This window comes from Barbus barbus (assembly GCF_936440315.1).
Source record: "Barbus barbus genome assembly, chromosome: 13".
Classification (NCBI taxonomy): Eukaryota; Metazoa; Chordata; class Actinopteri; order Cypriniformes; family Cyprinidae; genus Barbus; species Barbus barbus.
In genome coordinates this window covers 31,184,727-31,200,000 of record NC_136741.1, presented here as the reverse complement: position 1 = coordinate 31,200,000, position 15,274 = coordinate 31,184,727, and the positions used below count along the sequence as shown (strand labels likewise).

The following is a 15,274-nucleotide window of genomic DNA, read 5'->3' as shown; positions in this document are numbered from 1 at the left end:
TATGTATTTAAAAATGCAAAAAAAGATAGATAGAACCTTAAACTGAGCCTCAATAGTGTTTGTATTCATTTTGTTGTGTAGATGAATATGTTTTATATTTTATTTTTAATTTGTAGTGATGATGCAGTCTTGATGCAGTGCAGCACACTAGGTTCTCTAACAGAACTCTTGAATGCTGTTGTATTATACCCTATTGCAAAACTCCACCAGACCTGAATTCATGCCGTTAGAATGACTCTTTGCTGTTTTGTGCCAACCACAATATCTTAGCATGCACTTTTAGTATCACACAAACAGTTTTCTGTAGCCATCATTGCGGTGCAAAAGTCTCCAGGGCAGAACACATGAATCATCTTTTTCAGCAGATATAAGCAACGATCTCCCACGCCAACGGACATATAGGCCTGAGATGTTGCACATTTAAGACGTTGCTTATTTGCAGTCTGTCGCAGTGTTTTTCTGTAGGGACACAGCTGCATCTTCAGTGTTTGAGTAGAAACTGACCTCAGAACAGCGCTGTGTGGCTCGTCTGTGAAATGTGCTGGTATTAGTTTATGTAATTGCATTACTCATAAAGTAAACACACGACTGCCAGATTCGACATTATTCCTGATGAAACTGTTAACATTTACTTTTAGAGAATTAATTTTGTGGCTTACGAACGTTATTTGACTGTTAAACCCAAACCTGTTGAGTTTTAGTTTATTATGAACTTTTATAATGCATATCGTGGTAAAAGACATTTTTATGAGGTTTTGTGAAACATTTTTGCTTTTTATGAGTCTAATCTTACTTTGGCAACCCCACAGGAACATTTGATTGCTCGTTCATAGCTCATGTTTCATATATTTTGTTTAAGATGCAGGCGAGGATTGAGATTTTTAAGAGATTGCATTTGTGATTTTTCTTTCTGATGCTGGTTTGACAAACTTTATGAAAGATAGGAGCAGCTAAAATGAGATTTGATACGATGACACCTGCATATGCACATTCGCCGCTGAACTGAACCTGTTTTAATCTTATTTAATTGCCTAAGATGAAACGATAATGTTTGTATTTGTGTGTGTGTGTGTGAGTGTGTGTGTGTTTGCATGTCTCTCATATTTTCAGTACATGTTGATCTGTCTGTCAGCATGGACGCCAATTTACTGCGTTGTTCAACACGAGACATCTGCTGTGGAAAATAAACCCCATGAGATCATTACACACACGTGCACACACACACACACACGGCGGGATCAGAAGGTCTCATACTCACAGGCTAAAACTGTCACTAGCGCTGTCGCCAGCCTAATGCCCTGGATACACCAATAAATGTCTGACGTGTTAGAAAGGTATTAGACATTCATGTACGGAAATATATATTCACCTATTTTTGCTGTACAGGCTTTTAATATAATCTCTTCTGCTGTAGGACAAATGAAAAGTTTGCAGTTGTCAAATACAGTCATTGTTTCAGCTTTCTTGTGTTTGAACTAAAGTGTGAAATGTACTGCTTGGCTATTCTGGGTGGTTGCCAGGGTGTTGCTATGTGGTTGCTAGGGGAGTTCAAATGGATTTTTAGTGTGCTGTGGAAGCTAGTGTTTTTGTGGTTGCTAGGGTATTGATTTACAGTTGCTAGGCTGTTTTGGGTGGTTGCTGAGGAGATGGAAGTGATTTTTGGACAAATTAAAAGTCTAAAGTTATTAAATACAATCATTATAGTTTCACTTTTTTGTGTCTGAATTTAAACTAGAGTTTTAAAGTGTAAAACGCACTGCCTGGTTGTCCTGGGTGGTTGCCAGGGCATTGCTATGTGGTTGCTAAGGCGTTCTGAATGGATTTTTAGACAGATTAAAAGTCTAAAGTTGCCAAATGCAATCACAGTTTTACTTTTCTTGTGTTTCAACTCAAATTCGACTTTTACAGTGTAAGACTCTAGGCAAATTAAAAGTCTAACATTGTCAATTACAATCAGTATAGTTTAAGTTTTTGTGTTTGAACTGAAATTGTATTTTTAAAGTGTAAAACTTACTGCTTCACATAGAAAAATAAGGGTTTAAAATTTTACCTTTTTGGGGACCACACTTTGTCCCTGGAGCAGTACCCTTAAAAGGACATATTTGTACCTTTTTTTACCCCTAATAGGTACATATTAGTACCTTAGAGTAGTAATACATACCCTTTAGGTACTAATATGTACCTATTAGGTGTAAAAAAGGTACAAATATGTTCTTTCAAGGGTACTGCACTTGGGACAAGCTGTTGTACCCAAAAAGGTACAACATTTTAAAAAATCTAAATTTTTAAATTTTAATAATGTAATTTTAAACCCTTATTTTTCTGTTTTGGCTGTTTTGGGTGGTTGCCAGGGTGTTGCTATGTGGTTGCTAAGGGGTTCTGGGTGATTTTTTAGTGTGTTGTTATGGGGTTGATAAGTGTTTTAGTGGTTGCCAGGAGATTCCTTTGCAGTTACTAGGTTGTTCTGGGTGGTTGCTAAGGAGATCTGAGTGATATTGTAATGCTATGTGGTTAATTATAGGCCCAAGTGTTTCTGTGATCGTTTGGGATTTTTTCACCTGTTTGATCGTTCAGTAGGTAAAAATCCTGCATCTGATCGCTTAGTAAAGTAACAGCACATTCATGTCTGGAGCACGCACACACACACACACACGCACACACACACACAGACTGAAGTTTAATACTTCTCGTATGGCATCAGACTATAAAACACTTTGCGGTTCTAATTGAAATCGTTATTTTTTACAGCGTGTGCTGATTTGGACTGAATTCAGCATAAGAAGTTTCACTGGTCTGTTGTCTGTCTGTTAGCATCCAAATGAGTTTGTCTTAACTTGCGAGAACAATGTTTTTGCGACTTGGCTTCTTCAAACTCCATCACGTCTCAAATGTGTGTTTGGCAGCGAGTGTTTGGAAGGCTTTTCTCTGGAAACAGCACTTTTGATTTAGACGACGAGCAGATGGTTGTAAGTAGATTGCTTTCATGTTAAGAAATCACTTTCCTTCTTTTGTCTGGCCTGCGAACGGAAGATTATTTTAATGCGGCCTCTTTTTTGTCATTACTGTGTATGGAACGGTGACATAACACCAAATACTCGGGAAAGAAAGAGGATGAGGAACAGGGAAGCCTGACGGCGATTGGTTCAGCCTCAGAAACCTGTTGCCAAGCTTACAGTCAAATTGTTAGAGGAACGTTTTATAGCTCAGATGTTGCTTTCTTAGTTATGTTACATTGAAATATCAACTTAAAATTCCCTAATGAGACCCTAATAGGTCTTTCTGTTAGTAGAAACACACTACAGTCTTGATTTGATCTCATTACTGTCTTTTGTTGAGATCTCATTTATGATTCCTGTGGGCATCATTGCATTCAAATTCTGTGACCGTTCTTACTCATAAGAAAGTTTGTCAGCATCTCTGTGATTATGTCAAGTCAGAAGGATGATTGACAGTCAGAAGGTATTTTCAGTTTGAATCATATGATCCAGTCAGCATCACCTTTACAGCTGCGCTGGAGGGTGAGAAGAGAAACCCGCCTCTGATTGGCTGTTTTGAGTGTTTGAAATGAAAGTAACATGATTGGCCTCTTTTGTTTTCACTCTGACTGTGAGTTTGACAGTCGCAGAGGAAACGCTGAAACAGGCGAGATCACGTGCATGCGTGCTTGCAAATTCACTGCGTACTTAAATCATGCCAGAACATCATAGTAAACATAAAGCACTTCAGTAAAAACAGTGATGGGTAGATTACTTACAAATTGTACTCTGTTACTGATTTCAAATTACATAAAAAAATTGTAGTTAGTAACATAATCCATTACATTACACATTTTAAATAATATAATGAGACTACTTTTAGGTTATTCCAAAGTTGTTTATCGCATTGATTAACAGGATAATTTTGTACCATATTGATGAAAAAAACACAAAGAGCACAAAAGCAGTCGCTGGGGTATATTTGTAGCAATAGCCAAAAATACATTGTATGGGTCAAAATTATAGATTTTTCTTTTATGCCAAAAATCATTAGGATATTAAGTAAAGATCATGTTCCATGAAGATATTTTGTAAATTTCCTACTGAAAATATATCAAAACTTCATTTTTGATTAGTAATATGCATTGCTAAGAACTTCATTTGAACAACTTTAAAGGAGATTTTCTCAATATTTAGATTTTTTTGCTCCCTCAGATTCCAGATTTTCATATAGTTGCATCTCAGCCAAATATTGTCCGATCATAACAAACCATACATCAATGGAAAGCTTGTTTATTCAGATGATGTATAAATCTCAATTTAAAAAAATTGTCCCTCATGACTGGTTTTGTGCTATCCTTTGTTTATAAGAACATGAAGTACATTACATTTTTCCAAACAGGGGTTCGTGAAGGAACTGCAGGGGGTTTGTGAGTTTAATGAAAAGCTAATCAATTAAATCATAAAAAATGGTAAATTAAAATAAATAATTTTAGCATCAAAATAAACACTTATTAAAAAAGCGAAACGTTTTATTTGTTTACTTGCATGTCATGTGACCATTACCCAATGTCAGAGAATTGTAAATATGCAAATGTCTTGCTTAATTATACACTTACTAATTTAAAATCTCGGGGGAACTTCAAGTAAATATTTAATATAAGAAATAACATGAATTTGTGCATTTTAATGTGTTTTAAATTTAATTGTAATATGTAATCATGTAATCACTAAAAATGTAATTGTCTAATTGTGAATATTTAAAAATGTAACAATCTAATTACAAGTACTTATTTTTTGTCTTTTGATCCAGATTACATGTAATCAGTTACTTCCCATCATTGAAAACCAATGAGAACACTTAAGCAATGGCATAGCAACACCCTGGCCAATCACAAAATCCATTATTATGCAGCAAATGCACTGGGAACCAGCCAGGAAACTGTAGTAAATGCATAGCAATGCAGTAAAAACCAATAAAAACACCTTGGTAACTGCAAAGCAACATCCCAGTCAATCACAAAACCCCAGCAGAGTTTTGCATAATCAAACAGCGCTCATATTTTCACCAGAAAATCTGCTAGCCTATTTATATTTTAACATCTGTAAATATTCACAGCAGCTTGACTATTTTCATTTCTACTCATTCGATCAGCAGCGCTCTGTCTCTCTCTGTTAGTCTGTCCCTCTCGTTTAAACAGGCCATTCATCTTCACATGGCCAAAACAATATGTTGATTGTACAAACACAGTTATTAACTGGACGGCGTCCAGCCAGAGTTATTTTCGATGTAAAGGCCTGTGGGAACATTGTGTGCTTTAGAGATTTGAGCTGTGATGCAATGACAGAGAGAAATAAAAGCCATCGCTCAGACCGCTCGTTCACTTTAGATTAGTTTTAAGTAGCGAAATGTCTCAGAGAAACATCAGCGTCCTACAGATATAATGCAGACTGTGTGTATGGGTTTATTTGACTGTAGTTTTGTGCTCGGAAATGAGTTAAATCTGACTGAACCTCAATTCAGGGACATCCAGAAATGTGCTTAGTTGGAAAAATAATTTACAATAACGTATATAATTAATATTAAGTATTTAAGAAAAAAAAAAGTATTTTAAAATACTAATAATTTTAAAGATTTTAGGAGTTTTGTTAATGTGCAGTTTACTTAACTCTGCAAATTAATTGACTGATTAACATCAGACGTGACTTTCTGAATCTCAAACATCTTCTGTCCGGTTTGAGTTTTGGTACATATTAGTACCTCAGAGTAGTAATACAAATTAGTGAGTGTTAACGGATCAGGTAAAGGTTTATGAAATATTACAGTTATTTTGATTATGTATAAGAGTGCAATAAATAGTCAACTCCATTATTTGACCTTTTTTTAATTCATTTGTGGAATTCTTGTCATTTTCCCACAAAAGCAGCACAGATCCTGGTAATGACCTGTGTGTGTGTGTGTGTGTGGTTTATGAGGACACAAATTTGTATAATGACATGGGTATGACAGAGGTATTACAATATGAAGGTGGTTTATGAGGACACTGCCTATGTCTCCGTAATTCAAAAGGCTTAAAAAACATACTAAATGGTGTTTTTTTGAAAATCTAAAAATGCACAAAGTCTCCTGTGAGGGCTAGGTTTAGGTGTAGGGTTGGTGTAGGGCAATAGCACACACAGTTTGTTCAGTATAAAAACCATTACGCCTATGGAGAGTCCCCATAAACCACAAAAACCAACATGTGTGTGTGTGTGTGTTGTATTGTGATGCAGGTGATCAGTAGCCCCCCATCCACATTTTTCTGTGTTATCCTAATTAAACACACACACACACTACCCAAAAGACAATTCCCCCTATTTACATAATGAGACAGAATCTGTGAAAGACTAACGAGAAATCTAACGATCACTCCAAAGCGAAAGAAAGACGGCCAGAGATGGATCCGTTTCCGTCTCATTTATAATCAATCGCACTCTTTTATATTAGTTTGTTTTGATTATGTTTTATGACTCACAGATGGAAAAACACTGGACAGAACTTCCAGTTAGAGGACTAGTTCACCCACTAATGAAGATCCAGTCATCATTTACTCATCAGACACCCTCACGCTGCTCTTTCCCATGCAATGAAAGTACATACAGACAAAAACATCATAAAAGTATCTTACATTTGAGTCAGAAGAGTTTTTATATTATAATTATAGTACAGAAGTCACAATGACTTTATGATACTAGCGTGGTATTTTTATCCTTTTTGAAGCATGACAGACTCGGTCATTATGAACTGTATAGAAAAAAGCAGAGTGAACATTCCTTGAATGTTTTACACACAAAAATAGCATCGTATGAGTTGAGGATCTTCATTTTTGGTCGAACTGTTCCTTTAAGTATTGGGTTCCACGGCAGGGTTGACATTTATTCTCCTGCTGGTCGAGTTAATTTATCGCGCCCTTATTGAGCAGCGTTAAGTGTTTGGCATGATCGCTTAAACACACACTTAGTACCCAACCACACCACCTAGTATTTTATACTATATTTAATATTACTAAGTCCATCCCTGCTGTCGACAGCCCAGTGCGCAGCGCCTGAAATAGAATCATTCCACCGGTCTAGATGCTTTTCAGGCCATAATTGCAACTTAATCTCTGGCCCTATGCAATTTGCATTGTAATAATATCCAATATTCAAACTGCAGTAATGGTCTTGTGGTTTACGGAACATTTGCATCAAGCAGCTGGTGCTTTGAGTTTCTCTTTGATGCGGATTCGGTCTTGTTTGTTTGTTTTTAAACGTCCTTTCTCCTTCACTATCGTGTTAGAAAGAGTCGACGTTAGCGTTTTTATATTTAACACAGCATTGCATGCTTACATGACCTCTCTATATGCATATTCCTGGTCTTATTCAGCATTATTTTAGCTTTATTTATATACTGTAATGTTATGTATCCATATTTTGAATTAGCTTTTATTTTTATATTTTCAGTTTATAAGTTTTAGTAATTTCATTCACTTGTGTCATTTTTATTTTTAAAATATATTTCTATTTAGTTTTAATATATTTTAAAGTTTAAATTATTTTAATTTATTTTTTATTGCAATATAATTTAATAAATTTAATGTTTTATTTAATTTTTATCTATGTTTTTCATCTAATATTTATTTCAACTTTGTCAATTACAATTGTTTTTAATAATTTTAGTTTTAATTACCAGTTCATCGAGTCACATTATTCAGAAGAGGAATATGTTACATGGTCTTTCCCTTGCATGCTTAAGCATGCACAAGTTAGTGTGATTTCAATATATATATATATATCACAGTATTTGCATGTGTTTGTATGTGTCTGCATGTATTAGTAGCCACATCGCAAGTTAGCTAAGCTAGCAGAAATACACAACATCATGTCAACTACTAATGTTAATCCATGAGCTTTTTATTTTAAACTCAACTTCCAGTCAAACAGGCGATTTCACCACAATCATTCTGGTATCTGTTCGGCAGAGACATTCAGAAATGCCCCCTCAAGTCACCCACGGGTTACAGTAAAGTTTGCAGTAAAGGGAACGGACACGTGCGGCGGTTAACAGGAAGACACAAGGTGCAGAAAACCCCTGTCGTCTGTCTAAGTTTAGCCGCAGTGATGAGAGAGATACAAATCAGAGAGAAAGAAAGAAAAGTAGATGACAACATCCCACGATCCCTTCAGTCTGTCTGGGCGATTAGCGGCACAATCATCACGGCCGGTCCAAGCTGTCACTTCTGATGAGGGACATTCTCACCGCGCTAAATACGGCACTCTGGATTTACTTGACAGCATATTGTTAGTCATACACCACTTTCTGATTTACAGTGATATGCAGATTCGTCCAGCGCTTGAATCACTTCACGTGTGGGTTTGCTTGTGTTTTGAAGACTGGCTGAGAGAGAATGATTGTTGAATATTAGTGTAAGAAAAGATTTGACATCAAGCAATTAGAAGAGATTGAAGATACCATGGTACTGTGATGTGTCAGCTGGTATTACTGTGGTACTTTGCGATGTGCGTGTCCAAAGATCAAACATGTTAGGTACTTTTGAGTATTTAAAATAAACAACCTACCTATTTTATCTTTTCCATGTTCATACACAGTGCTGGGTATATTACTTACACATTGAAGTCTGTTGATTTCTAATGATATGATGAATATTTAAGTTTGTAATGTAATTTATTTTAGGTAATGTATTCTGACTACTTTTGGATTACTTATAGATTACTTATAGACTTATTAGTGTATGACCTAAATTTGGAATTGTGAATAATTTGTAATCATGTAATCCATAGAAAGTAAATGTAATCTGATTATGTACATTTTAAAATGTACTGTAATCAAATTACACTTACTACATTTTTGGAATCTGATTATATAATCCAGATTACATGTAATCTCTCTCTTGTACGTTTACCATGGTGATTTGTTAATGAGCCTGAGGCCGTATTTCATCATCCTCTTGTAATATTTCTCTTGGGTCATTTGATAGACAGCAGTGTGCACTACAAGTACACTACTCTAGTTTCATATGCCTGTGTGTGTGTCTGGCACACTCTCTTGTGTGAATCATTAGATGTTGGATTGCTCCGATTCCCAAAACCTAGACTGCCAAAACTCCTGCCGGGAGCGTTTCCTCAAACAAGCCTCACACACAGAGAGGGACAGAGGAGATCATACACACTCACTCTCTCTCTCACACACACACACACACACACACTGATACACACAGTGGGAAGAGGCCAGAATTACTGACTGAAATCAGTTCATATGTCATTATTCCTGCTGAGCACAATATGTTATTAGTGACGTTTAAGTCAATCATCACTGGTACTAGTGCTGATAGTCATGTGATCAAAGCCCTGACAGCAAGTATTACAGTTCAGATACACAATTTACACCTTCTGGATGATAAAACCGCTGGAAAAAAAAAACAAAAAAACAGACACACACTGAGAGGGGAGCCATATCTAGATAACATTACCCTAGCAACTACATAGCAACAGGATTAAAACATTTAAAGCACCCTAGCAATCACTCAGAACACAAACAACTGCATAGTAACACCCTGGCAACCACAAAGTAACACACTTAAAATACCTGGTGACCCCTAGCGACCATTTAGAATGCCAACAACTACATAGCAACACCCTGGCAACCACGTAGTAACACAATTTAAACCATTTGGAGCATCCTAGCAACCACTCTGTACAACTGCATAGCAACCACATATAACATAATTAAAACCATCTGGATTGCCCTAGTAACCACTCTGAACACAAACATCTGCATAGCAACACCCTGGCAACCACATAGTAACACACTTTAAAACATCTTGAGCCCCCTGAAAACTACTTAGAATGCAAACAACTGCATAGCAACACCCTGGCAACCACATAGTAACACATTTAAAATAATCTGGAGCACCCTAGCAACAACTCTGAACAGAAACAGCTGCATAGCAACACCCTGACAACCACATAGTGACACACTTAAAAGCCCCCTAGCAACCAATTAGAATGCAAACACCTGCTTAACAACACACTCGCAACAACATAGTAAAACACTTAAAACCATCTGGAGTACCCTAGCAACCACTCTGCATAGCAACACCCTGGAAACAGGCCACAACATCCAGCCTAGTATCATTTTAGTGAGGGAAAACACCACAGAAATCCTGTTTGTTATTGCTGATGTTTTGATTAGTGATGAGGATTGTCTCCTGTGGTTTGTGTCTCTTGTTCCTCTTCTAAGTCGGGCCTGTTGTCCTCTGTTTTTCTGTCCTCTCTGTCTCCTCTTTTCTCCATCTCTCAGAGCAGATACGGTGTAGGAGATCGAGGTGTTAGGCTGTACGGCGCTTTACCCGTGAGGCCCAACCCTGAGGAGAAAAGACTGCCCTCTTCAGGGGTGAGACCCGACGCTCTTACCTCCTTCTTTGCTCTGATCCAAGCGGCTAGCAGACCAGAAACATACTCTATACAATTACAGATGCTAACATCAATGCTATAGCATACATTGCCAATGCAACACGTACTAGTTGTAAAATCGAGCTTGTGTAGTTACTGTTTGCAGTTGCATACTATTTTAGCATGTTTCTGGCCCTTCACACTAAGGAAAATAACTATAATGACAACTAAAACATAAATAATCGTTCTAAGGGTACTTTTTACATGACAACAATGTACAATGTATGTTTTACACAACAACAATGTAAAAGTTTTTTTTCTTTTATGTTTTTGAAAAGTTATGCATATAGACGACAACGCTGTAAAAAAGACTCTGCAATCACGACTAAAAACGCTGTATTATGTATTCCAGGCCAGTAGTTGGTGCTGTGACTTTGTATAAAACCCTATGTGCCTGTGCACATACACATTCCTATAGACTAAATGCACACGACGTCACCATTTTCACAAATTTGCATATTTGTATTTTACATGGAGTGCTTGCATGTTGTTGTGTAAATGAATAATGAAAAATGTAGTTTTACGTTAACACTTCGTAATTCTAATTCCAATCCGCACCACAACAATAACGATAACTAAAGACTAAAAATATTGTTGAAATTATGGGGTGATTTATTTTTTCCAGATGATGAATGATAAAAACACTGACAACCAATCAGAATCCACCTGACTTTAAAGAGCACGAGCATTTAAAGTGACAGATGCCAAACTTTTCCAGTGCATGCATTTAATAAACGAACGTTATCGTCCATTGGTGTGGTTATATAATTATCATTTTTGGTGTGAATGAGCCTTAAGTCTTTAGCATCCTAACTGAAACGAAGCCTCACTAGTGATTGGTTTGTAATACTCTGCATAGTCAACAACTCAAACAAACAGTGATTCAAGTCGAGAGTTGTACAGTACATAAACATGTTGCTAAACTAACTTTAATACGAATATAAAACAGCACACAGATACTAGGTAGAATAATCAGTTTTGATTGAACTGTGAAGTAGATTATTTATTGTCCTCAAACTATAAAAGTACTTGTAATCAATACTTGGTTTGCTCATGGTGGTCTGTGTAGGCAGCACACTAGGTTTGGATCAGGGCTTTCTCTAGTGCCCCCTGTTGTGTGAGCATGACTCTGTCTGTCTGTCTGTCTGTCTGTGGTGGTTTTGTGGTTCTCTGAGGGTCACATGATGAACTGAGAGTCTCTATATGTCCCCATAGGGCCACACTTCACACCCACCATAACCTCCCACCAACACACACACACACACACTACAGGATGAAATTCAAGTTTGAGCCAAAACCGAACAGTCAAGTGTTACTGCTTTGACTTACAAAACATTCTGTGGCAGACTCAGATGGTAATACCATAACACTGAATGATTACCATATTCATGGTACTCTAAGGTATTTTAGAGAATGTCACAGTACTTTTTGGTGCAATGTTTTGTTAGTGTTGTTTGTTTTCTATTTTATTATTATTTAAATATTTTAGTAATAGAAAGCAATAAATAAATGGTTATACAATGGTTTTTAGACATGGGTACTATTTGCATTTTTACTATTTCAATTCAATTCAAGTTTATTTGTATAGTGCTTTTTACGATACAAATCGTTGCAAAGCAGCTCTACAGGAATTTAAGTTTCCACAATATATTTATATATTGCAGAACCTTAATATATTTAATTTATGGCAAAATTTGGTAATTCTGTATGTTGTCTGAGCTTTGGCATCCTCTGAGGTCCTCTGAGGGGTTGGCATCATCTTTTCTCAGGTGTTCGGTCATCTCAGATCATTTAAGGGTTGGATCCAGACTGAAGCTTCTGTCATTCCTAGTTGCCACGGGATGTTAATCAACAGAGAAACAAATAGAGACATAATTAGCGTAGCTGCTGTTCCATCTAAGCAAAAATGATTTGTTCAAACCAAGCTAAAGAATAATAATAATGTACATTTGATCAGATATAACTGCAGTACAAGATTATAAGATGCATTATGTGAATGCTTGGCTAAAGAGATGTGTCTTTAATCTAGATTTAAACAGAGAGAGTGTGTCTGAACCCCGAACGTTATCAGGAAGGCTATTCCAGAGTTTGGGAGCCAAATGTGAAAAAGCTCTACCTCCTTTAGTGGACTTTGCTATCCTAGGTACTACCAAAAGTGCAGAGTTTTGCGACCTTAGAGAGCGGGTTGGATTGTAGCGTGGTAGAAGACAAGTTAGGTACGCAGGAGCTAAACCATTTAGGGCCTTATAGGCAAGTAATAATATTTTGTAAATGATACGGAACTTAATAGGTAGCCAGTGCAGAGACTGTAAAATTGGGGTAATATGATCATATTTTCTTGACCTGGTAAGAACTCTAGCCGCTGCATTTTGGACTATCTGTAGCTTGTTTATTGAAGATGCAGGACAACCAGCTAGCAGTGCATTACAATAGTCCAGTCTAGAGGTCATGAATGCATGAACTAGCTTTTCTGCATCAGAAACAGGTAGCATGTTTCGAAGCTTAGCAATGTTTCTAAGATGGAAGAATGCTGTTTTTGTAACATGGGAAATATGATTTTCAAAGGACAAGTTGCTGTCTAATATAACACCCAAATGTTTGACTTTAGAGGATGTGACAGTACATCCGTCTAGTTGTAAATTGTAATCCAAGAGATTCTGTGTACTGTTTTTTGGTCCAATAAGTAATATCTCTGTCTTATCTGAATTTAATAAGAGGAAATTATTGGTCATGCAATCTTTTACATTTTTTACATAATCTATTATCTTAGATAGTTTAGAAGTTTCATCTGGTCTTGTTGAGATATATAGTTGAGTATCATCAGCATAACAATGAAAACTAATCCCGTATTTTCTAATAATATTACCAAGAGGCAACTTGTATATTGAAAATAGCAGAGGACCGAGGACAGATCCTTGTGGTACTCCATACTTTACTGGTGATAATTGTGATGACTCTCCATTTAAATGAACAAAGTGGTAGCGATCGGACAGGTAGGATCTAAACCATCTTAAAGCCTGCCCTTGAATACCAGTATAGTTTTGTAATCGATCTATGAGTATGTCATGGTCTATAGTGTCGAACGGTAACAACTCTTTCAGTAGTTTAGTGGGTACAGGATCTAATAAACACGTTGTTGGTTTAGATGCACTGATAAGTTTATTTAGCTCTTCCTGTCCTATAGTTGTAAAGCACTGCAGTTTTTCTTTGGGTGCGATGAATGAAGCTGAAATACTAGACGCAGTAGAATCTACATTTGTTATTGTATTTCTGATGTTATCTATTTTATCAGTAAAGAAATTCATAAAGTCATTACTATTAAACTTAAGTCATTACTATTAAACTTAAACTAGGAATATTTAGACTATTTACTATTTAGACTATTTAGACATATTAACTATTTTTTAGTTAATATGATTTAATTTGTATATTTTTATAGCTATTTTTCTTCCTATTGACATAGTTTTACTTTTTTATATAGTTATATTTAATTTTCTATTGTTATTTTAAATATTTTAGTAATAATAAGCAATAAGCACTAATAAAAAAGGTCATAACACATATGGATATACAATGGTTTTTGAGCATGTGTGATAATACTACAGTACTAATGTTTGGTACAAGTATTTATTAGTGCCTATCATTTCATGTGGATATTGTTATTGCTATTTTATTTGCATTAGCATTTTTATATGTATTACTATTTTATTATTTCAAATATTGTCATATTTTAGTAATAATACACACCAAAAAAGATCATAAAATGTATGGTTATACTATGGTAATTTTTGTTTAGTGAATAGTTGCTATTTTTCTTCACATTAAACCTCATTCATGAGACATGCACAGATTGATATCTGTGCGAATTATTTGTGAAACCAAAACAAACTGTACATCATAATTTACACAGAAATACATTTTGTGAAACAAATTAACATAATGACCAATGTGGACACATCCTGTATGCATTTGTTAAACAATATTAGTAGAAAAACATATTTACTATAGTGCATTTGTTGAATGCAGTGTAGTATTTGGAAGATGCACGTGAACACACAGTAATTTTAGTATCATGTTTAGATAGGAATCATTTTTATCATGTGCACATGTGGTAATGTTTCTGCAGTTGAGCATCACTGCTGCAAATACACTCATCTTACGTTTGCAATGCTGCAAATGTTCACACATTATCACCCTCAAGAGTGACTCACTATCAAAAGTGAGCACGTTTGACTCAGAATTACCTAAGTTTCCTTTTTCACTTTCCGTTACTTGAAAGGACGTTCGTATTTAACAAAGTAAAACACGTCTGACTCACTGGAAAAACTTGAACCGTGTGCACTTTTGTTTTCAATTGATCTACTCAGCACATTAACTGAAAATGTGAAACTATGGAAATAAAATAGTTCCAAAGCACGAAGAATCCTCTGCTGCAGAAGCTTTTCACTTGGAATGATCTTCTCGTCGTCCTGCTCGACTGAATACCGTCGTGTGCAATATTGTGGGTGGCTTCTTTTTAATTAGAAAAGAGATGGTATTGATATTCCAGAAACCGACATCGTAAATCATTTATCAGCGCTGGAGTGCGAACAAAGCAGCTCATGCTGACCGCTCCTACCTTATCCATTATCAGGGTTCCCACGGCCAGGAAAAAACCTGCAAATATCAAGGAATTTGAAAATGTTGATGGGTTTTTTCCAGGCTTGAAAGATGGTATATAGGCCATGGTACCATTTGCTTTCCTTATCCTTACAGTATGTCACTGTACTTTGAATTACATTTCAACAATACCATGGTATTACCATCTT

At 36.0% G+C, this 15,274-nt stretch overlaps 1 protein-coding gene across 7 annotated transcripts in view; it reads left to right on the top strand.

Moving 5' to 3' along the window:
- The window catches only part of LOC306878748 (TOX high mobility group box family member 2-like), a 129,161-nt gene that overhangs the window by 40,500 nt on the left and 73,387 nt on the right, over positions 1–15,274 (top strand). For 4 of the 7 annotated variants that reach the window (XM_079431259.1, XM_079431255.1, XM_079431256.1 and 1 more), the window contains exon 2: positions 10,315–10,407. The exons of the other annotated variants lie outside the window; for them this stretch is intronic. In XM_079431259.1, coding sequence (XP_079287385.1) covers positions 10,315–10,407 — 93 coding nt within the window. The remainder of the gene's footprint in view (positions 1–10,314; positions 10,408–15,274) is intronic. 7 annotated transcript variants of the gene reach the window in all.